The sequence below is a fragment of the Strongylocentrotus purpuratus genome, unplaced genomic scaffold, assembly GCF_000002235.5.
Source record: "Strongylocentrotus purpuratus isolate Spur 01 unplaced genomic scaffold, Spur_5.0 spur5_scaffold_8, whole genome shotgun sequence".
NCBI classification, from domain to species: Eukaryota; Metazoa; Echinodermata; class Echinoidea; order Camarodonta; family Strongylocentrotidae; genus Strongylocentrotus; species Strongylocentrotus purpuratus.
Window position 1 is genome coordinate 9,888,372 of NW_022145614.1, and position 24,958 is coordinate 9,913,329.

Genomic DNA, 24,958 nt, shown 5'->3' on the forward strand with positions numbered 1-24,958 from the left:
ATGTAGGCGTAGTGGGAATAAGGGAATGGCGGGATATGATTAAACTATTTGTTTAATGTAAGCGTGTTCTTATGATAGATTAATATGAGTGGTATTATTTGAGTGGTAAATTTACAGAAATGTATCATTTTCATCGCATTCATTTTTTTATAATAGGCGTACGAGGCGGAGGAAAGGGGGTGCTGGGGGCTGCAGCCCTGAATATTTATTCAACCAATATTCGGGCAGTCAACATATTCATCCGGGCAACCACTATACCTCACACGCTGGCTGAGGTGGCTTGCATATTTTTCTTTATACGTCCATATTAAAGCCATTTTTAGAAAAAAAATTACCATGTAACTTTTAACAAAAAAAGATTTAGCATTTTTGCTGACTTGCCTCTTTGATTCACTCACTCGCAGCGGATAGAAGCTTGAAAGATGATTTTCGTGCAACAGACGTCACCCCCCCCCCCCCTCGCCCTTTGCCAGACAAAATTATGCCCGTTCGCTAATAAATAAAATAACATATAATCTTTCTAAAAATAAAATCGAGGGCAGCAATTATGCTCTAAAATATATGTGGATGATCTTTGTCAGCTGTACTCGTGGTAGTCCCCAGTGATAAGTATAATTACCCTTGTTGTATTCAATACGATGAACTAGATTGTGTATTATGTCGTATCAAATGATTATTGTTGAATCTAGCCTCGTCAAATCCTGAGTATTGCATACGTGTTTTTTCTCACAGGTATGCCGTTATATCTGGTGTACGGGGACTAGTATGATATGTACCTAAAGCTTTTAGTCTTTCATTATGGCTTTGCAGAATTATAATAAAAACACAATCGTTCGTTGATAAACAGGAGGGATATTAAAAGGGGCCACTTTCTGTAAACGAAAAGTTGAATAAATTGAATGAGATTATCCGAGAATTGCTCCTGGCTTTATTTCGTCGAATGTATAGGGTCAGGGTTAGGGGTGAAATTAGGTTTCAGGCTAGGTTTGCTAGCGTTTGAGTTCAAGGGTATAATAGTGTTTGGTCCATTGTTGAAGTTAAAGGTAATACAAAGTTTTGGGAAATTTTGAAAATGGCAGGTAGCGATTCTTTAAAATCTTGGTATATTTGGATGCCCCTTAGGATGTATTAGAAGCACTAGAAAAATTAGCCCCTAAAACACTACTGCTTTCGAGCAAAATTGAATATAAAAATTTACCGGTGCTCCCGGTAAAATTTTTTGATAAATTTCAAATAGCTCATATGGCCATCCAATGGTAGCTGCGACCATGGAAATCTCAGAATAGGCAGTTGTGATATAAAATTCCCAAACGGGAATAGCTAATTGGTTGATTTTAGTCAAGAAACATCGTTTTATAGCTTAATTAATATCTTGAACTTGAGAGGGAGCTATACAACATAAAGACTTTATTATTTACAATTTCATAACTTTAGACTCGATTTCAACCGCGACAACGATCACTGAATATTGTAGGATCGAATATGCTTCCAATATGTTCAATTGAACCAAATTTATGACCCCATACCAAAACTTTGTATTACCTTTAAGGATTCGGTATGAGTAGGAAATTACCGCGGAGCAATTGTCACAGGTGTTAGCGTCGTATAATCAGTCAGGAACACACGGGTCCACTTTTAGAGTCCAAAAGCTCCACACAAAAAAGCATGTCTACATGATTATGCATTATTCTATGCTTTGAATTGTACTATGTCCTATTTGTACTGAAACCATCCTTTTTATCATGAAACTCAATCAAACAGATACGCTGTCGGAAGCCGCTCATCAATCCACAAAATGAATTTTTGAATTCCCGTAGTCCACTTTAAAAAAAAAGTCATGTTCCATTTCCAGAAGTCTACTTCACAAGAGAAGATGAGATGCGATATATCTTACCCTTTTTGATGTTAGGTATGCCCTCCATTAAGCTAGAGGGGATATGAAGCTGTCATGAATGTCGGTATGATTTCCTCTCACTCTATCAAGCGGGGTGGAGGCGAAGTGACTAAGCCCTGATTTTGTATACTTGAAGAGAAGCCTTGGTTCTGGTTGGAAAGGTGGAAAGTAATTTGAGAGCTCCTCATTCTTTTATCTGATTTATATATGTGGAAGAGTGCCACAGTAGTATTGCACGCGAGAAAGGTTGGTCTTTTGGGGCCCTCACATTCCCAAATATGATAACTAATTTTCGTCAGTTGCAAGTTGAAATAATAGTTAAATCTTTAGACCTGATGTGGATGCCGCGTGTGCATAGTCCGATATGCCATGTGTTGTGTGCACCGCTTTTCCCCTCTAAAATGGTTTTCGATGAGATTGTGTCAGTTTGTTATCAGCCTAATAAATATATATAATACCTCATAATTGTTATGCTTCATTAAAACTATGTGTCCTGTTATTGTAAACATCATATTTCCCTCGCATTGTCATGGTATTAGCTGTCAACATACAAGCATTGTAGGTGGGGTGGGAATGGTTTCATGTCACTAAAAAGAACGAAGCTACAAGTTTCTAAGGAGCTAACTTGAAAAGATCTTCTCTTTTTTGGAAGGGGGGCGGGGTTGGGGAGGGGGGGGTATAATCTACACTCAAGAAATGAACAACAATACATTAAGATGGAAACGGTTTCATTGCCCGTTATTATTATCCGAACATTACCCTAATCATCGCCTTTAATATTTCCCAACAATGGAAACAGCAGTCAACTGCAATCAGTGATATACCCCCGTATTTATTTTTAGGGCTCTTCTCTTTTTTTGCAAATCATGTCCGACGATTTTGAAAGGATATCGTAGTATTATTGAGTTAGCCAAGAAAAATGTCGTGTTCCCCTGAATCACAAATTATGTACCTCAATGTTTACATTGGCGCTGACAGATGTAGTTTCTACAAACTTGAGAAAACTTTCCCGAAGTATAATGTTTGAGCGTGAAACATTGGTTTAGACTGTTGAAGTGAAACGTAAAACCATTGTATTGGATGGGGCAGGGGTGAATGAGGGGAATCAATTTGGCAGTGGAATTGCGTTCCTTAATGCGGTGGTCAGATGTAATTGGTGAAGACGTATCGAAAGCAGGATGAGCTGTTTAAGAACAATGCACCTTTGAATGTATTGAAGATTTGTTTGTACTTATTAGGAAATCCATTATTTCTCTCAGTCTCTGTCTCTGTCTCTCTGTCTCTCTCTCTCTCTCTTTGTCTTTCTCACTCTCTCTCTCTCTCTCTCTCTCTCTCTCTCTCCCTATCTATCTATGTTTCTATCTATCTTTCTATCTCTCTTGGTCTTCCTCCCATTTTCCCTTTCCCTCAGTCATTGTCCATCTCTCTCTCTCTCATCTATCTACAACGTTATACTTACACCACCACACCAGTACTAATACTATACTACTTCTTCTTCTACTACTACCACTTCTACTACTATACTACTACCAATTTGGTTTCTATTTTATCTTCTACGATGTGCCAACATTTACTTTCAAGGTGGATGTAAAATATTCTAGTTTCAATGTTTTTGGTATAAATCTTTACAATGATCTGTCTTACATCAAAATGTCGAGAATAACTGGACAGCCCAGGGGCTGACGATTCTGATTGGGGAGGATGAGGGTATCGAAATTTTTGTTCAACATGCCAAAAAGAAAAGAAAAGTGCGTTTCATATTAAAATTACCGATAAGGGTAATGTAATTTGGCCAGTTATTTTTTCGATTGATATTGTGATTTTACTCGTAACGTATCACAATCATACATGTAAGTAAAGTACTTCCTGAAGGAAAGACGAAGTAGTTGAATAATCCTTATCAAAGATTTGATCTATCTTCATTTCCTTATGCAGTTCTTTTTTTATCTGTCTCGCGGGTTGACAGTCTACCAGAATGCGCCCACAAAATACAAACAAGTAAATAAACAAAAATGAAAGAAATACATCATGACGTGAGAACCGCGCCAATGAAGAGGCTTCACATGATCAAACAGGTCGATGTAATATATTTATAGCCAACCTCAAATGCTGTAGAACTTTGCAGGAATTATGAATATGTCATGTATGTCCTATCTGTGAAATTTAAACGTTAGCAGTGTCCTCATATTCAAATTATGCAAGGAAACCTGTTTACTTGCTAGACTTCACTGTCAGACACTATTGAGTGACTGACTGGCTTTTTTCTTCTTTGGTAATAACATACATGAAAAGAGTTGTAAAGGGTACATGAGCATTTGTCTACATCAATAACCCACTTCTTGTGATGGCCAAGATTAAACTGATTGAATCTTTGCGCAGCATAAAACGTAAGACCATTCGGTACAATTGTCTGAAAATCAAGACTATTACTTTTTGGCTCTATAGCCCTGAAGTCGATTTGACAACTAATAGTCGTTATTTTCCCACTTGAAGACATTTTCAAGCCCCACCTTTTGTAGGGAAGTTCTAAATTAGTATTATCTTTCAAATGCAATTGGAATTTAACTTTTTCATTTTTTTGGCCTGCAAATGGGATATAGTACCTTTAAGAGAGGAGATGTATATACTTGATTTCGATTGTTCAAGGACTTCACAATTGCCTTTAATTATTGTTAAACACCCAAGAAAAGCTGTATTCTGTGTTTAAACGTTGTAAATGGTTAACATTTCGATTGCGACCAATTCAAAAGTGTTCCATGTGTACAAGTAATGTAAGAATTAATAATAATTAAGATAAATCAATTATTTATGTGCGTATAATTTACAAAGATTGTGTAAAATAAGAATTAAAATTAAACATTTTACAGAACACGTTTACTGATTGTTGTAAAAACAACCTGTAAACAGAATATACCGAACATATCTTGAACGCAACAATGGGGAATTCGTGTATTTTAGGGTAAATATATTTTGCAAACACGCTTTACACCAGATTATTCACGGTATTGTATTTTTGATTTACCATTTGTATTTTCAAAGGGGATCAATCGTTTATCACGTAATCGCCCAAAATAAAGCGGGGCATCCTCGCATAATTATTTCCTCTCTAAAAATCCTATTTCTAACGATTCTGTTTTTACTGCTATAACATGCAGGAAGTCATTACCTGTATTTTACCTGTTAACTCTATACGCAGTACTACATGCATTAATGACTGACGATGGAAGTTGAGATGGTGTCATTAAATTCGCCCCTTAAATTTAAAGTTATCAATTTATTAATTGGAATTACCCGAAAATTATAGTAAAACTAAGAAGGAAGAACGAAAATGGGGGGGGGGGGGCCTCCCTTGGAAATTCTATCTCTCTCTCTCTCTCTCTCTCTCTCTCTTTCTCTCTTCTCCCTCAATATCTCTCCACCTTTCTGTCCCTCTCCCCCCTCTCTCTCTCTCTCTCTCTCCCTCCCTTTGTCTCTATCTCTCTTGTCTCTATCTCTCACCAATGGCGTAGTTTGGGCTCCGCTGTTGAGGGGGCGCATGCATCATGGGGGCGCCGTTCTTGGGATGATATGCAAAATAACAAGGTAGTTGATTACAGGGAAAATTTTGGGGAGGGTCCTAGTTATCTTTGCTTATATCCCCTTCTTTTTGTTTTTCTGCTTTCTCTTTCTTCACAACCATTTGATATGGGCACGTGCCCCCTGCCCCCTCACCCTTCCTCCCTTACCTTAGATTTACCAATGAAAGTTCCAACAACTCGTACTTTTCTGCGATTTATTTTTTTATTTTTTAAGGAATTTGTTTTAAAAATATATTTAAAAAATATTTAAAAAATATAAAAATAAAGTAAGCCTAATCCTTTCCCAAATTTCTTGACGTAAAATATCGTACATCTCCATCAAATCAGGTCAGATCTATTTCGCGCTAAGACCATCGAAAATGGTTATAAATGACACTAGCATTTTAGCAAGGCCATTACCGAGAACTCTGTCAGAACAGAATAACGGCGGGGATTTTCAAACTTTCTTCCCTATCAATCTTTCTCTTTTACTATAGCCACTTTATTGACCAATGGAAACTAACAATGCCCTCTCGAAATTGATACTTAAACGTATGAGGTCTGAAATTATGATATAAATGACACGATAAGCACCTATGTGGTCGAAACTGAACTCCAAGCATTTCGTTTTATGCACTCTGTCCACTTTTGTTAATTAAGCGTGTTTTAATGGTAATAGGAAGAAGCATGTCACAAAGTGCCTCGTAGATCTATACAGTGACCAACCGACTGTCATGTTTGGTTAAAAACGAATACATTGCAGGGACCTCTCTAATTAATGTCTTTCCCCTTTTCTTTCCCCCTTCGTCCAGCACGTTCAGGCAGTTGTTTCAGCACTGCGAATTAGTTTGCCTGAGTCAGAGCGCGCAGAAGCGGGTCGCGGAGAGGGGGCAACTTTCACTTCGCCTGTAAAATAAGTTGCAGAACGAGAGTCGCGCCTACCGTCATTATTATTCGTTCAACTTTCTACGGCTCTGGTTTTAAAATGGATATAAGCAGGCTATGTCGGTGTTCCTTGCCGGCGATTTTAAGACACCTTGTATTTCTAGTGCTTTCGTGGAATTGTGGAATGGTTACGTGTGAAAATGATGGTACTATTTTAAAACTGGTGGAAAAGGATCAAAATGTAAATAGACCTTTACGCGATTTCTTGACTCGAGGAAGGGTAAAACGTTCGACGGGGTTCACGAGAAACCAGCAACATTCTATTGTGGAATTACATAACAGGTTTCGAGGCGAAGCAGTCCCTCCTGCTGCGAATATGGAACATTTGGTGAGTACAATAATCCTCTTTCCAAGTGCCCAGCTTTAACATTAATCTATGTCATTTTTATAGTAATGGTGAAAATAATGGCAGTAGTAATATTAAAACATCTTACACAGTTTTATATTTCTTAGGCATTATTGATGGCGATAACATCACCATTTTGCTTTGAATGCACATGTACCAATTGTATCCACAGTGTATCACAGAGTTTGTTAATTTTATAGTAAACCATTTTCAAAGCATTTTACTTTGAACTAAGCACGTGCATGCATCAAGGTGACCACATGCACATACATGTAAACAAACGAAACATGCAAAGCACTGTTGACAAGAATTATTGTGAATGTATGTCATAAAGGAACCAATGATGCAGAAAATAAAATATGTATATTCAAATAGGAATATTATGATTCATGAGCCAACTTAAAGAAAATATAACAGTCCTGTAACTGTATAATTTATTTTGTTCTATACATTTATAACAATATACAGACAAGCATATTCAATTTGAATTCTCAAAGACTCCCTGGAAAAACTGAATGCATGGATTGCGATAGAAAATGAAAGGATATAATCATCTCCATGCCGTTTGGATTTGATATCCTATAAGGCCTATTTTCACCTCGTAGACAGTAATGACAACCATTGATGTAGCTTTATTATATAATATTTTAAAGGAAAAATATAAGTGGTTATCCCATCTTTAGTGAATCTATCTTAAACTGCTTTATAAACAAAATAGCAACAAATATTAAACACAATATATCTCTAACTGTATTAAAGGGGGGGGGGCAGCAATAATATTGTAGTTTTGGTTAAGTACAGGTGGAACATAATCAAAGTCATTTCCTAGGAACATAATTTCCATCGGATATTTTGTAGCACAATGATTATGAGTAGGACTGTAACCAAAAGTAAATATATTGTTATCGGTAAGATGAGACTATGCCATTTAAGCGGAAGGCGGATTTTCAACACAATCAAAAGTGATTGAGGACCCATATCTATCGATAGCCCTCAGGGGTAACAACTCATCCTTTCAAGGCCCACTGCACTACTTGTAGCTACTTGCGCCCTCTATATAACAAACCATGCCTAATCGGTGACCATTGGTCCCCCATGATCCTCTTTTTCTTATGTTAACTGAGAGCTGAGTTGATGAGATAACCACCTGTCAAGTGACCTTGCAGAGCGGTCTAATCCCTCCTGTAAACTATGGCAGATAAGCTTTAAGAAAAAATGTCCCTTCTAGTTCTCAGCAGACAATCCAAAGGTGGCCGATATTTCAGCTCAAGTGCTTGTAAAAATTATCATACTGTATGCGATGACTATTCTGAGATATTTAACATCTTATATTAAAGCGGGACTACACTACGTGTAGCTACATGTACTTGCGCCCTCTATACCGCCAACAATGCCCAAGCGGTACCCGTTGATCCCCCATGGTCCCCTTTTTCTTATGTTAATTGAGAGCTGATTTGATGAGATAACCACCTGTCAGTGACCATGCAGGGAGGTCTAATCCTTCTGGCCAAACTAGTGCAGATAGGCTTTAAATAGTATTTCTATTTTAAAACCCCTTTCTTTCAAAAGATGCTCTCCTCTTTTCTATTTCCTTGTATGGATGGGGATTTTATTTTTTTCTTAATTTCAGGAAGAACTCAGTTGTGGAGTTTGTGGTCAATGTATATCGATATGTTCGTGCCTAGTGTATTCATTTATCTACCAGCGTTTCGACGTTTTTAGCACAAGTCTCGATAACTGACAATCAAGTGTCACTCAACGAAAGTTTCTAAAGCTATAATTAAAGTCTCGATTCATGGAAACGTCCTTCGAACCTTAAGAGCGGCCTACATTACATTCATAAAAAATATAAAAAATCTGAATTTGAGCCAAGAGCCATGAGCATTTATCACAAATAAAGTTTTACTTCTATACCATATATTACTGACCGGCAATGAGTTCTCTCTGGCTTCGTGATATAAGATTAATCACGTTAATTGGTTACATACAATCCCGGTTTGAATGTTAGACGTATTCATGCAGGAATATTAGATTGCAGATTAACTTTAAGCTCGTTTTTAATTTACGAGATTCATCTTATTTTTAGAGTCTCAAATTAACAGGGATGGTTTTGAAGATATGCCCCCAAACTCACTCTTTTTGATTGCCAAGTTTGCTCTCAAAATATTGAACGATAATCTTAATTTTCTGGAAAGTTTGCGCATTACGGTTGCATTAATTGTAAACCTCTGGGGGTACAACTACAGTCAAACCTGTCTATAGCGACCACCCAAGGGAAACACAAAAAAGTGGCCTTTGTAGACAAGTGGTCTTTGTAGACAGGTTCCTTTAGTACATGATTCAATGAGAAACCATTTCCAAGGGAAACAACAAATGTGGCCTTTGTAGACAGGTGGTCTTTGTAGACAGGTTCCTTTAGTACATGATTCAATGAGAAACCATTTTCAAGGGAAACAAAGAATGTGGTCTTTGTGGACAGGTGGTCACTAATGCAGGTTTGACTGTACATGTAGGTGGCACGATCAGAGATCGCAATGTTAGCTATCGATGTAATTCATGTATATAATCAAATTTTGATAATGTAAATGTATATGTAAAGAAATTAATGCAATTAATGGTTCATATTCTTTTCGTTTAAAGACATGGAGCGACAATTTAGCAAAAGCGGCCCAGACCTGGTCAGAAAACTGCACCTGGGGCCACGGGCCCTCCGGAGCCGTGACCGTTCAGTATGGCCAGAATGTTTGGCTCGATAAGGCAGCCACCACTGCGAACCCTGTGGGAATCACGGCCACTCGTGGATGGTTCGAGGAAAGTAGGTTCTACGATCATGCGACCAACGACTGCAGCGGGGAGCAGTGCGGACACTACACTCAGGTAGGTTCATGGTTCGATACTCGTTTGGGTATGTTTTGAGTATATTTTCGTTGTTGCATATGAATTGTGTTTGTTTGTTTGTTTTTAGCAGTCGTCAAATTGTTTCTGTCCATTTCTTCGACCCACAAAAACGAACATAATAATAAATGGCTTAGTCAGGGTTTGAATTGTATCTGCATTTACAAACAGAAACATCCAGACGTATTCATATGCTTCACTATTTATCTATTAATAACCATCAGTCGAGTAGTTATTGAAATAATAATAATATCTTAAGAAGTACCCATGCCAATAAACACTTAAGGACCACAACGCCCCCACGTTGAGTCGATGGACAATGATGTTGCAAATGATCACGACTTGCGGTAAACGGTCACAAGACCTTACCATCAAATCTAAACTCGAAACCGATATTGACCATAAGCTTTGGCAAGTGATTGATTTATAAAAAGTGAAAGTGGTGAAGAAATTTGTATATATATAAAAGAAAAGCTTTCATATGTTTTTGTTCCGTTCAAACTCGGTTACGATGCAGTTTAAAAATTTCCTCATCTGTAAGTGATTTGCAAGTAATGATATTGTTCAAAACCAATGAATGCGGTTTTCCAAAACTTTCTTTATCTTTGTAGTGTGGTTTTATATGTAATTGGTAACTGTCATGTGGTCTTCTAAATGTTGAACAAAACCCCCGGACAAAACCACGAAAGCATTCATTGATGTCCATCTTTTGTTGTACTCCTAAAATGTGATGGTTTTGTAGAGGATTTTTTTTGTGTGTGTTTATACCGCATGTTCTCTTAAAACTGTAATAATTTGTATAGACGAGAAAACCTTGTCGTTTTGTGAAGACAGTTTTCTTGATTTTGTCTTTGCCGAATGAAAATACAAATGATGGTAATAATAGTGATAATCATGATTATATGATAATTAGCATGCAAACACTTCATTGACAGGGCAAGCATATACATGCCATACTTGAATGAATAATTACTATTTAATTTACGATATCATGTTGTATTTCCTGTAATCAGGAACATAACACTCTGATCAGTTTTCGCAATGCTATGCAGAGATACTTAACTTTTATTTTTAAATTAATTTAAAGAAATTTATAGAAATTGTTAGGAAATATACTGTCTCGGCATTCAAAGAGTTAAGACATCCTTCTGGGTCACGATTCTGTTTCTAATTCGGGAACTAATCCTTCCTGCCTTCCACTCATGATAACATGCGGTCGATTTTAGCTCTTTAAAAAATGTCCCCCATCGCGCTAAAAATTTCACCCATTTTACAAGGACGGTGAGAACTATCGCGAGAATGAGTTCCATCTCTCCGCTCTGGTGGACCGGATATTTGATAATTCATATTGCGCCGAACCTCGAATGGTGTTTTATTTTTGGACGAAGAGAAAGGCTCGGTACTGCACAGATCCAATCAAGTTTAATCCCTTTTATTATCTCCCCACCATGGGATATAAAGAATAGACATCACACGTTATGAAAGTGGTATGTGAATTTTTCTGGATGATGATGAATACACTTACATTTTTCACCGCATTTCACAAGCTGGGCATATTGGGTGTTGGGTGCTAAAATAGACGGGACCTTCATGCTCATCTACACTACATTCAAGCATCACGATATATCGGTGGATGTTGCAGGAAATCGCGTGATTGCTGGGTAAATTCCACTGTAACCACTGGCCTCATGGAAGGCCACCACTATTGGTGAAAATGTGTTACCCTGTACAAAGGTCAGAGATAAATAAATAAATAAACATTGCGATATTTTGGGGGGATGTTGCAGGAAACAGCGTGATTGCTGGGTAAATTCAACTGTAACCACTGGCCTCATGGAAGACCACCACTATTGGTGAAAATGTGCAACCCTGTATAAAGGTCAGAAATAAATAAATAAATAAATAAACATCTCAATGTTGGGGTTGGGGAAAAGGTATTCTCACACGGTTTAAGTTTGTAAGTTTGTTAAAAGTAAATCTAAATGAGTATGGGCTGATTGTATTTTGAATATAATCATCCAAAAGATGTCTTAATAGAGGCAGAGAAAACCATTGAGGTTCAGTGTCGGATTCATGGGGAAGTGGTATGGAGGGGGTGGGGGGGGGGGGGGGTCACCCCCAGCAAAATCCAATCTGGCACCATACCTTTATTATCGGGTACAAGGTAATGCGTCACCGGCAACAAATTTTGCCCCAAGGGCCCCTGGTTACATGTACAGTTTGTTAGGATACGAGAGTGCCCTCATGTTGGGCTTTTTGTTAATGTTTTACTCGGTACAGTAATTTGTTTTAAAGTGCAGCTAATCATCATCACTTTGCCGAAATGACTCGAGGGTGTACATCTAAACATGTCCTTCAAACTAATGAAGGTACTTGCATGATGTCATCCGGATAAACAGTACATGACTATTTCCAGGGTCTGTGATTCAGAGAGAAATATTCTAATCAAATATAGTTCTGTTCGGTCCCTCGCCTAGTGATTCATGTTGGGCTCTGGATCGACGCCAAAATGTGGACAATGTTTGAGACATCATGATCAAAAGGGAGGTTTGAATGGCAGTATTCATTCGTACTTCCTCGTCTATTTTGAAGAGTTGGCAACAATTTAATATAATAATTGCATGTGTCCCTTCTCATTGAATAACTATTGTTCATGGTATCTTTAAAGCTGATTTAGAATGCCTTGTGTTTGTCATATTCATCATGTTCTGGCAACGAATGTTGTAGAGGGGGAACCGAAATGGCACACAAATAACTTTGCTCCAATATTATGCTTTCTCTACACAATGCTCACATTTTTTTTCCCATTTTTTTTTTTTTACCCCAGTGAGCATGAGTTCTCCTTATCCTAACATAATATTACCAGCAAACGTATGAGAGTGTATATGGAGCAGTTTATTTTGTATTTATTTATTCATTTTATTTGATTCTATTAGTATTATTTATTTATTTTATTCTTATTTATTTATTTATTTTGTATATATATTTGTTGGGGGAGGGGGGCAACGCTAGAGGTTGGGAAGGGTAGATGTAGGATGCGACACTAATACCCCTATTTAAAATTATTTTTGCAAAGTTTGAAATATTGTATAGCCTATGAGGGAAAGCTTCATAATATGGTAAAAATGGATCCAACACCTCTAAGGAAAATGGTCATGGAATATTAAATAAAATAAAATAAACAAAGGGGGGCGAGGTCCCTTATTAAATATTAACGTAGTATTTAGAGCTTCTTTATAAGCTTAAAACAAAATGAATTCTTATATCTTTCACTCGTGTATTTGTGAAGGCCTTGAACGACGCCAATAAAATGAGACCGATGTAATTCAATCCACCGCGAGTATTATTACAAATTAAAAATAAATCAGATAAACAAGCGTTCTCTTCACATTGTCATTCACAAGGATGCGGTAAATGGGACGACAATAAATTCAAGTGGAAATCATCTTCTATGCCAAACCATCAACATCAAAGTCCGGGTGCTCTAAGTGTCTCTGAAACTAGAATTAAAGTGTCATGTGTGGATTTGGAACCGAATAGCATTCGGAGGGACGGGATCTTCCCTCCATATTAATGGTGATCCTTCCTCTACCGCGTGACAGATATGACTTGCTGTTTGGATTAGCTTTTGCAGTTAGAGTAAAATTATGTTCTTATAGCCCGTCATGAAAAACGACGATGTCATCATGTCAGTCCTCAAACCTTGTAGCTACAAATTTCTGATTTCCAAATTCAATATCATCTTTAAATAGTCACTGACCACTGCCAACTTCTCACTTATATTATTATAAGCCTCAATACAAATAATATACGAAACAAAACATGCTGAATACTGTATATTAGATCTTCACATCTCATTCTCTAACCTTTTGCAAAGATTATGCCTAAATATAAACTGAGAAAATGTTAAAGTATTTAATATCAAAACGTTATTGACAATCGTCACTATTTTATGCATAAAAGACATTTGCATAATCAATGGTTGAATTGATATGATGTTCAAGTACAGAAATTTCATTCAGAGAGTATTTCTTCAAAGGCGTAATATGTAGCATACTTCGGAGGTCAATGTCTTCAGAATTATGTGTTTCCTTTGGCGGATGAAACATTGAAAAGGAATTTTTGATGGGCGATAAAACGACAACTCCTCTAAAAAGTGCACATTTTATTGTTGTTATTGTTTTTATAACACCTTAAGACAAGCACATGATATTCATTTTCTTTTCTGTTGCTGTTACATTATTGGGCGTGACGGAATGTTGAATTCCCTGCATACCACGTCCTATGACCAATTTCTAGGTTTCAATTTGTCCAGCATTCATATATTAATGGTTGGCAGATTGTCTTGCAGTAAGAGGTAGGTCGAGAGAGAGACAGAGAGAGAGAGAGAGTTATAGTCAGACAGACAGACATGCAGGCAGACAGCGGAAGAGAGAGAGAGAGAGAGAGAATGCCAGAATGTTTCAAATGTTTACGCATATAAGTACGTTTAATTGGTCTCCTTATGGATATCTCATTACTCCTAATCATAACAGTTGGTGTTCCTAATGACGCATCCCTCCTGGAAATGACATGAAATCTTTAAACATATATATTAAGTAAGATCACATTTAAGAAATACAATACGCATAAGTCTAGTATCATGCCGGTATATATTTGCTTGAGGGAATAATAACAACTCAATTTGACAGTATTTGGATCGAATGGAGTTCAAAGCGAGTGTGGGCGAAAAAGAGAGAGAGAGAGAGAGAGAGAGAGAGAGAGAGAGAGAGAGAGAGAGAGAGAGAGATAATACGTCGGACAGACAGCAAGACAAAAGTTACTGCGCATACTTCATCATCTCAAACTGCTCCACAAGTAGTTCATGAGGAAGTTTGTCACAAAATTATAGTATACTATTATTAATATGCTATCAACATGAATAAATGCGACAATCGGTTATTATTGCAGAACTCCGAAGCCATGATGTTTCCATTGATAAATTCATATACTTTCACCCCTTTTGTAACCAATGAATATGTAAGTCAAACTATTGAATATGCATAGCTTTAATGCAGGTAACCTGACATGTTTTATCCAGTTTGTGATTATATTTTTAGCAACTAAAAGTTTTTATTTTTACATCAAATTAAATGGTATATAATTTCACCTACAAGGACCCATCTGCTTACCCTCATTAACTTGAATTGGTGAACAAAATTTCTTCCATAATGACATTCAACCTTGCTTCACATTGACCTTAAGTTGTACAGTGTACGGCATATCTATTTCAACATTATGTCTGTTAAGGATCAAGCACTCAATATTATCATAGAACGCCGAGGATAGAAATAATCTCTTGGGTGTAAAAATAGCGGGATAATCTGCTTAGGATAATCTTGATTTCTTCTCCGTAGCCTGATTGTTCTTCATGTTCATAGACATGTTCTCGACTTTGTTTAATCCTTGGACCCGTATCACCTTTGCAAGACGGTGTCACATTAATGTAAAGAGATATATCCCTATCGTATAACGGTTTTGTCAAACTTCATGTTATACTTTCATGTTTCAAAAATGTGCACTCGACACGAACCGGGCTAGTAGTATGCGATATAGCAAGAACAGTATCAACTTGCACAAACTTTGTCACAGTCAAGTTGAATAAAAGACACGTTTCAAGAAACGGGGGGGGGGGGGGGCAAAACTCATGTTTGTTCCGTCTCTGTATATAGATATCATATCATTCTAAAGATTTGCATTTATCAAAGGTGAAAGCTGGTATACATGCATGCATAAGAAGGAGAGAGAGAGGGGGGGGGAGGGAAATTTGAAACTGAATATAAAATACATCAAAAAGCTAAAAACATAACGACTATAATAACAAACCAATCTATTCCTTTCCACAAAGTGCATTTACTTATTAGAAATTCAATCATTAAGTTTAATTGTCAGGAAGTGAACCCCCTTCCTTCAAAATCAATTAGAAAATAACAGGGGCATCAAAGTTGACTTCATATTAAAATTAAGCCCGATGGCCTCTTGTCAATGCAAACGATGACGAAGAGCTCCTTTTCCAGAGGCTTATTAGACGACAAACTATCGTATAATATGTCCGCTTCATATTAAAGCATAACCAAACGGTTGCATAACCTTATATAACTATTATATTGTGCAATAAGTGGTTTACACCCTTCACTCTATCAAGCTGAAATAATTAATATTCCCCTCTTATATACAGGCTTCACCTCCTTTCGTCCTGACCCCGATGTCATAATTCATTTCGGTATTAACCACCGGTTTACTGACGGTTTTCCTGGGGAGAGGGGAACACTTTTACCCCCTAAAAGGACTATTGACAAAGTCAACACAATGTCTTGATCAAGAGCGTGTGCTTTTGAAAAATTGCTCTTTGGATAACCTATATGATATGGTAGTTATATTGATTTACATTCATTTAATTGATGCCGCAAAGAATAGAGAGAGAGAGAGAGAGAGAGAGAGAGAGAGAGAGAGAGAGAGAGAGAGGGGGGGGAGAGAGGGGGAGATATACTGTAGAGAGAGAGAGAGAGGGAAAGAAAGAGAGAGAGAGAGGGAGAGAGAAAGAAAGAGAAAGAGAGAGATAGACGTTTTATCGACACATCGTCGGCAAAATAATGTGAGCCTATATCATTGTCGTATTTTATTCATGTTATAGCTTTGGCAACCAAAGAGCTACACTGTATGATGTAGCAAAACAGTGTCCTCCACGTAAAATTGTATTGTAGGAACAATATAAAGTACTTATGGATTTGTTTTCTTTCCTGTAGTACCTCTAAAGAGAAAGGTATTCTCAAACAGTTTTACTTTGTTTAAAAATAAGCACCGTTAACTAGTTTATCTCTTCTATGTTACATTTCAAAGTTTCCGTCGCTCTAGGCTATCAAATCCCCATGGAAACGGGCACACGCTTTCAAATGTCAGTTGCTATTATTGTCAAAATTCTGAAACCAGCGTTCTTATCGCAACAAAACGTTCGATTCCGGTTGCAGTTTTGATAGTTGGCCTCGCGAAATAGATCTTGAGTTAAAGTCAATCACATGTGTAAGTGAGTGCAGGTTTTCGGTGGTATTCTTATTTAAGTTTTTACAGATGTATATTAATCAATTGTTCATATTCTCTCCTTGGAACCGACCTTAGATGTCACAATCCGAAAGACGCGACTCGGTTTCGAACCGGAGTGTATGGACGGAGTCGGTTTTTAGGTCCCAAAAGACAAGAGCTGACCGTACCGTTAGACCAGCACATCCATACTCTCGATATAAACAGCCTGTATAACTTCACTCCTAACTGTGGGCTTGTTGGACGCGTTGGCTTAAGATTAAGATTGAGATTAATACAGATTAAATTCAAGTCTTCAGTACCGTCTGTAAGGCCTGCTCATAATCTGCGCCCTTGACCAAGACAAAATTAGCTGTGATATAAAATGCGTACCCCCTCGCTAGATATGAATCAGACTTGACTTTCCTAGTTATATACTGCATATCCGAATCATGTCAATAATTGGTGATGAACGTGAACGCTGTAGGAAGTAGTACAAGTCTAGATGGCTATCGGCTTCAGACGCCAAAACTCTTTTTTCACAGAGGAGTAGATATCCACTTTTTCTTACCAAAAATTAGCTTTTAAGAAACTTTTTTTTTTTAATAATATTTTATAATTTTTTATTTTTACAGTTCCGAAAGATCACTCCATTAATTTGGAGTTGAATCAACTGATATTAACAAAGTTGACTTCAAGATATCGGTTGAATTACACTTTTGAAAGTATATTATAATTATTGAGCGTGAATTCCACCCAGCGAATTGATTTTCTTATCTAAATAATAATAATACATAACATTTATTAGGCGCTTAATACTGATGTTTCTAAGCGCACAGTGTTCTGACCCCTCCCCTACCCCCCCGCCCCCTCCAAGTAGATTTCTAATCCTGTAAATTCATATTTTTCCGTGTATGATATGAATGCTTACCTGTAAGATTTGTTTAAGTTTTTTGACAAGAACATGATCAAAATGTATGAAAGTCAATCATCACCGTTTTATCGTAATAATTGAAACCTGAAACATTCGGGAAATCAGGACAAACCTGGAAATGTTGTTTCTTTTTTTCAGTCAGAGAAATGTCAGGGAAAGTTTAGAAAAATCACTCATATTACTGTCCCCCAAAAGAAAGTTGACTGTACTTGTCAGACCTTATGTCTCGTGTCCAAACAGATTGTCCACTGATTACTGGTTATGGTAGCTTTTAGTGTGTGTGAAATGCTTCTTTTGATGACCAGGTTTTGTTTTTTAAACAGATTATACAAATCACGGGTAAATTAGGGAAAGAGCAGTGAAAATTAGGAACCCACGCTAAAGGAAATACTGGGAACTCCTACCTAACCAATCATCACCTTCCTATTCCTAAATTATTCTTGGTAAAACTACATCATTATCTTTAAAATTGTCCCTCATTAGCCAAATTGTAAATGAGCGGAACCCCAAACAGGAAAATAAAACAAATCCTTTCCTCTAGTCAGTAATGACCTTTGAACAGAATACTCTTACATATATTTTTAATTTTTGGTAAAGAGAGGGTTAATAAACGAGAACTGTAAATATTGATTTTGGCACGAGTCGCCGCGTGTCAAAACGGATATCAGCAACTGCTTTACTATACCCGGCCCCCTTTTATGCACTACTCACTGTTATATAGCATGACGCATATCGAGGTAAACTATTATACAAAAAACGGTCAGAATTGTGCCAAGCGTAATGGGTAAGGTCATACCTAATTATGGTGACCTGGACACTTTCAATTAATTTGATTTAGAACGAGGGGGCATCGTTTTGTCATCGGAACCCTGTTGGGGAAACAGTCATTCAGGGAAATAGGTGAACTCTGAAAGTACCCCTTCCCACCCCCCCCCCTCTCCCCTCCCCCCTCTCCCCCTCCCCCTCTCCCCCTCCCCCTCCCACCCACACACACACACACACCTTTGCGCTACTTGGCAGGCAGGAGCAGGTGTCGGTCTTGTAATGGTGTGACACAACTGTTTTTATCTTACAAAAGCCTGAAAAAAAAGGTGATGACTTTTAACATGATTCCAGCTATAATACAAACCGCAAATACCCCCTCACCTTTCCCTCTCACACGTGTTTCAAGAGTTAATCAGTGATGTTTTATTTTGGGGTAAATTTTGTCATAACTAGGTTGATATGATATCGTCCTTGCCCTTCTGATGAAAATAAAAGTATATCACCAGCTTATTTATAAAAGCTAAAGCCTAATGAATGAGTATGGTCATCAGGAATAGAAATTATTTTTGCAGAGGCAAAATATCTAGCTCTGATCAATATGCATGATTATCAGCGTACAAACTTGTAAACATTCTGCTTAGCTATTTGATTTTTTATTTTTTAATTGAATCATTTTACAATTAATATGAGACAGGTTACATATAAACATATCTTCAGATATGGTTCATGGAGCGTGATTTAAACATTCATCGCTCCATATAATCAAAATATGCCTCTTGATGTTTTTCAAAACAGATAATATGGCGCCATACAAATGCTGCGAATCATCATCGTCATCATCATCAAAATATTTGTGATTTCGATTAGACTTATGCTTGATACTTATGATTGTGACAGTTATTGATAAATCATAACAAACCATGGCCCTTTGGGATCGAACAATATGAGAAGACAAAAATTAATTTGAAAAACATGCGTCACACTCCAACCATGACTGCAGTCCAATAACATCTGCAAAAAGCATGACGTCACACTTCATAAACTTTTCAAATGTTTTCACTGGATGGGCATGCATATTAGTACCAATCCACAATGAGAAGTAATGACAGTTCAGTCTTTTCACTCTCAAATGATATAAGACGTACAAACTCCAATTTTGATTTGGATTGCGTCCGATTTGCCAAACTTTTCGTTTTTGATCTTGTTTATTAGTTTTGAAACGTATTTGTGAAATCACCATCCTCTGTGCATCCATTGAAGAAGAAAACAAATTTGTTAAAAAAGGGTGTCTTTAATCATGTTTATATCTCACCGTGATGTTCCTTACGACCTTCAATGTATCATTGAATTGATCCCAAGATGATATGACTCACTTCAACTTTTAAATTGATAGGTAAATTGGCAACAGTTCTCATGTTCTCCACAAAATACTCCAATTACAGGTCACCTTGTATTTGTAACGTACATCAATTATGTTGAATTAAAGTTAACTTAATGCCGTTTTAAAGATTTCCTAGTTGTTTAAGGATTCTTTAACGAGATAATTGTACATTGAAATGGCCTTGTTGGTATAACTGTTAACTTAATCAGCTTGATAGTGAATTAAGTTTGGTTAAATGTTTAGAGGCTGAGTTTTAACGAGGCGTTTTAAAAAAAAACAGGTTTACAGGTTATAATCGGGCCTCGGTAAAGGCTACAGTTTGGCAAAATGCTGTGACTTTAATACCTCGTGAAAGAACGTCTGCCTTGTCCAAGCGTTAAATTCTCAAGAAAGGAAGAATCAATTTATATATGTATATAAATACACGGCCAAACCCTATATACCTCAACATTAATTTTGTAAAAGGCTCGGCCAACCGTTCCAAATGCCAAGAAGCCGAGTGAAATAGCAGCATCAGTCGGAGGTTGGGGTTTCTTTGAAAGTTATGAACCTCACTAGTTTGGCCAGGAGGGATTAGACCTCCCTGCGTGGTCACTGACAGGTGGTTATCTAATCAAATCAGCTTTCAATTAACATAAGAAAAAGGGAGCCATGGGGGATTAACGGGTAACGCTTAGGCATTGTTTGCTATATAAAGGGCGCAAGTAGCTACAAGTAGTGCAGTCCCGCTTTAATATGTTGAATTACAACATGTTTAGGAAAATGAAGTCCTTTAAATTCTTTCGTAATGAGCATGATGATGGACCCGACGTAGCAATAGTAAGATAAGAAGCAGTTCTAGGCAAAATCTTAAGAATTCTGTCAAAGAAGGAAAGAAAAAGGACATCCCTACCATGACAATATTGTCCTTTGGCAAGACTGTATTGATAATAATTGTCCATCAACCCCCACCCACCCCCCCCCCCCTTTCGAGCCCCCAGGTGCCAGTATCATAACCATGGCAGGACCAAGTTCTCGTCATACCCTTGAACATGTATTTCCGCATCCCTCCTGAATCCTTAACACCCATCTCCCTTTTTCATTTTCAACTCTCTGACTCAAACAAACGCCCCAAATAATCACATGAACTTTAAACAAAAATTGAGTTATATCTTTAATTTGTCTTTCATCAAACAGTTAATGTGGGCGTCATCGACAAAGGTGGGTTGCGGAAGGCACTACTGTCCGAGAGTGACGGGGGCGAGCGATGCCCGTGGCTGGTTCATTACATGTAATTACTACCCACCGTAAGTACTTTATCTTCATATTCTTAATCATTTTGCATGCTACATGTATCAGTGGTGAGTCCAGGGTTTTCTGGCGAGGGGCACAAAACTTCAGGGACAAGCAAAAAAGATGATAAAATAAAAACTGAAAATGAAAAAGGCATCATTTTTGTGTCATGTTGGTGTTCCCCTTTGTGGGTGAGAAGGTGGGTGAGAAGGAGGGGGAGAAGGAGAACGTGCCGATGGTGCCCCGCCGATTCAGCCACAACTGGATATAATGTCTCGAAAGGCCTCAAATATATATATTTCCCTCTGAAATTTATTTTTGAAACTTCCTTATCATATGGTGGAATAGTTCATCTGACCATGACATCGCTTATCAAATAATTGGTAATGTTTCCTTTCGATAATTTTTGTATTCAGGTACTGCACCTAATTGTAGGCTAAAATACTGTTTGATTCTCCGCTAAACGTTGCCAATTTTGAGAAAGTTTATTACTCGAAATATTCAATAGACTGATATGATTTAGTGTTTTAAAGTAACATTTCACAATTAAACCAATTACCTGCAAGCCAGGTTGTAACCAGTTTTGTCAAAGGAGAAAGAATCCTCAGATTCCCAGTATATAAAGTAGATACAATTCAATTTTGCCCAAAAGATATGCCCCATGGCTTTACTAAGGTGTTACGTGAAATTGGTCATACTCAATTGTGTCGACTGTTAAAAGTCATTACATTCCTTTTCAAATTGCGATTTTTTTTTTTTTTTTTTTTTTTTTTTTTTTTAAATTTTTTAAATTATTTTTTTTATTTATTTATTTTTAAATTTTTAAAACATTTTCTTCATTGATTGTAATCAATACATTTTTCTTCATGCAGGGGCAACTACATTGGTGCCAAACCTTATGCTGCTGGTGAAAGTTGTACACAGTGCGAATCTGGAAAAGGAACCTGTGATAAGAATTTATGCAGTAAGTATATTGAACGTATTGGCCACCAAATTAAAAATTAAAAATTGCGCCTGATCTATATGTTCATGTTGAAAGAGATATATGTTAGATACGTGAATGAAAATATATTAATCAAGTGATAATTGATTGATTGATCTCTTCGAGGAAAAAGAGATCACGGCACAACCAAAACTTTCACATGTATGAAACCCCGCGAATGTCGCGAGTGGACATTCGCGATAGTTTCATGCCGCGAAAATAATCAATCTTAACATGATTACATAAACAACATTAATGTTTTTGCGATTCATGTAAAAAGCGGTCCTTATCAATCATGTCAACGAGCGAAAGTTCCTAGTTTGATAGTATCATTGGTTGAATGGGCTGGCGTTGCATCTGTGCATGGTTCTTGGTAAAGCACGGAGGCTCTTGAAAATGATTGCGTGTGCTGCTGCTATTCTTTTCACTATCCCAAGTCTTTGGAATAATACAAAGTAGCAACTTTACTTTCTAGGAAAATGTAGGCTCACAAGTAAAGTGCACAATGGCATATCCACCCTGGAGCATGGAGCCGATGTATGCCCATTGTTCGAAGCCCCTCCCCCCCCCCCCCCATCAAAAGGTAGACCAATAATGATCACAATATACATCTACATGTATATCGGATGGGGTACTATAGGCCTGGTACAAATCCCACCCCCCCCCCCTTTTAGAAGCTGATTCCGCCCCTCTTCGTCAATTTGTGGATACGCCATCACGGCCACTGCAACGTTTTCTGTCGAAGATAATATTCAGGCCAATAAATTATAGAACAAAGATGATAAAAACTGTATATCCAAATTTTGATTCATTTATTGTATTTATTATCATGTCAGGATGATTTATAGAAATATTAGTCCTTTCAACATACTTTCCCAGATTTTTTATTTTGGCAATAACCGATAAATATAACCCAGAACCCGCATAATATCACATCTGTCAACCATTACACAGCTGCTGTACCGCTGCTTACATGCAGAATCAGTACAGGGGTTGAACTTCCGGTAATGATTACCGGATTACACTCGAGCGAATCCGCTCTCGGTAATGCTTCTCTTCTGAGACTTAAGCATGATATTACGGTTGCCATGACGACGCTCAGATAGTTGTTCATGAATGATGGATACTGTAACCTTTATCTTTATTAATTGGCACTTCTCTTCACACCCGCTTGTGTTGAGTGTTCGTATAAAGCGATGTCAATTGGAGACTCTTTCTAAGAACTGAGATCACGCATGCCAAAAAGCAGTAGATGATGATGATCTACAAGCTTGTATAGATGCAGTAGAATAAGCTACGTGCAAACACAATGCTTTACGTTCATCACGAAGCATCACAAACGTTTAGATATTATTCATAACGAAAAGGACCTCGAAATGTATATTAGCAAAGAGAGAAATCAAGTAAATAAACTGAAAGATAAAAACCGATTGAATGTAATCTTGCGAAAATCAACTAAACAAAATAATTGGTAGTACATCATTTAATTTCTCGGTCTTTGTCATACTCAGTTCTTCTTATTCCTTATGTAATTATACTTTTTCCTCTTGTTATGAGTCTGTACTCGTCTAATGTACTTTTTGATTGTTTCGTCACCTACGATTTATTTTGATCTATGAACAAGGTAACTATGAATCAATTATTCTAAGTTTCCGATTTCCATTTTTTCTTCAAACAGCGCTTTAAAAACGGATGTGAACATATCCTGATTTAGAAATATTGGCTAATATTCATAAAGGATAGAATAAGTTAAGCCTTGATTAAATCAGTCAATTGATTTATAAAGAGCCAAGTGGTATCCTCTCCACTATTAATCACTGCCAATCATTTCTAAAACGTATAAACGATATAAGAACCCAGTCATGAAATTGAAAGGAGAAATTACACTCAAATGACATGATGTATACGTTCATATTAGTTACAGAGCTTTGGTATTTACAAGGGATGAAGAGGTTGATAATTGGCGCTTCATATATCCCGAATATTATAAATCATTTTAATAAACATTTGATACTTGGCGCTCCATAATTCAGTGGACCAAGTTGACACATGTTAAACTTTAAGTCCATCGTTTTGAAAACGAAGTATAATACTGGTCTAATATAAACATTACCCTCGATTGTCTATATAATAGGCGACACATCGTGTATCTCAAAAGGAAGCCATGGTCTGGATTCACAGAGTGATAATCCATGCTATAGATCAGGCCAGACATATCACATTATCAGCTCACATTTCCCTTCTAGAAGTCATGGCCAAGAACCGTCTGTCATCTCATCTTCGCAATCAAAATTTAATTTCCATACGAATGCATTCAAGAAGGAGACTGTAGCTTGGAAGCGCGGGTTCTGCTTTGATATAATTTTATTATTATCTTATTTTATTCATATACACCTTATTGGGTTTAAATGGTGGCATGCCAATTCACTCGCTTCCCTTGATGTTGAATTATATGCCTCGATAATAAAAGACAAATAAAATGTATCCGCAAAGAAATATGAAAAACCTATCAAAATAGGCAAACGTTATTAAGTGCACTTTGTAAGCGACAAAAGCATGAGGACTGTGTTATGGTAAACTCTCGCATGCATTATTGTATACATGTGAACAAACCCAAGCCCTTTGCCAATTTTTCCCGATTTTGGCATCATCATATACTGATAATACAAATCCTGGATGATCACTATTATGAGGTTTTCTTGGTAAGCATCCCCAATACTATAAATCATATTATCATTTTGGCCGCTTACAGGCTTAGCTATTGGTTTGAGGTTAGTGCGATTGTTTCGAGCCAAACTCTATGGAAACTAATCTTCTGAAAAGAAAAAAACGCGAAATTCAAACAAAGTATACACTATAAAATAACGGCAATATACAGTAGACCTAACACGAATTGTACGATCTATACATATGTTATTATAGAACATCACT

At 37.1% G+C, this 24,958-nt stretch overlaps 1 protein-coding gene across 3 annotated transcripts in view; it reads left to right on the plus strand.

Annotated features, from left to right (window-relative positions):
* The first annotated feature begins 6,232 nt into the window (after window positions 1-6,232).
* LOC100889316 overlaps window positions 6,233-24,958 on the plus strand; it is a 36,947-nt gene continuing 18,221 nt past the window's right edge. The window contains exons 1-4 of one of the 3 annotated variants that reach the window (XM_003724743.3): window positions 6,233-6,724; window positions 9,383-9,619; window positions 20,950-21,059; window positions 21,918-22,009. In XM_003724743.3, coding sequence (XP_003724791.1) covers window positions 6,437-6,724; window positions 9,383-9,619; window positions 20,950-21,059; window positions 21,918-22,009 — 727 coding nt within the window. In that variant the 5' untranslated portion in view covers window positions 6,233-6,436. The remainder of the gene's footprint in view (window positions 6,725-9,382; window positions 9,620-20,949; window positions 21,060-21,917; window positions 22,010-24,958) is intronic. The other 2 variants (XM_011685334.2, XM_011685332.2) reach the window with 2 other exon arrangements.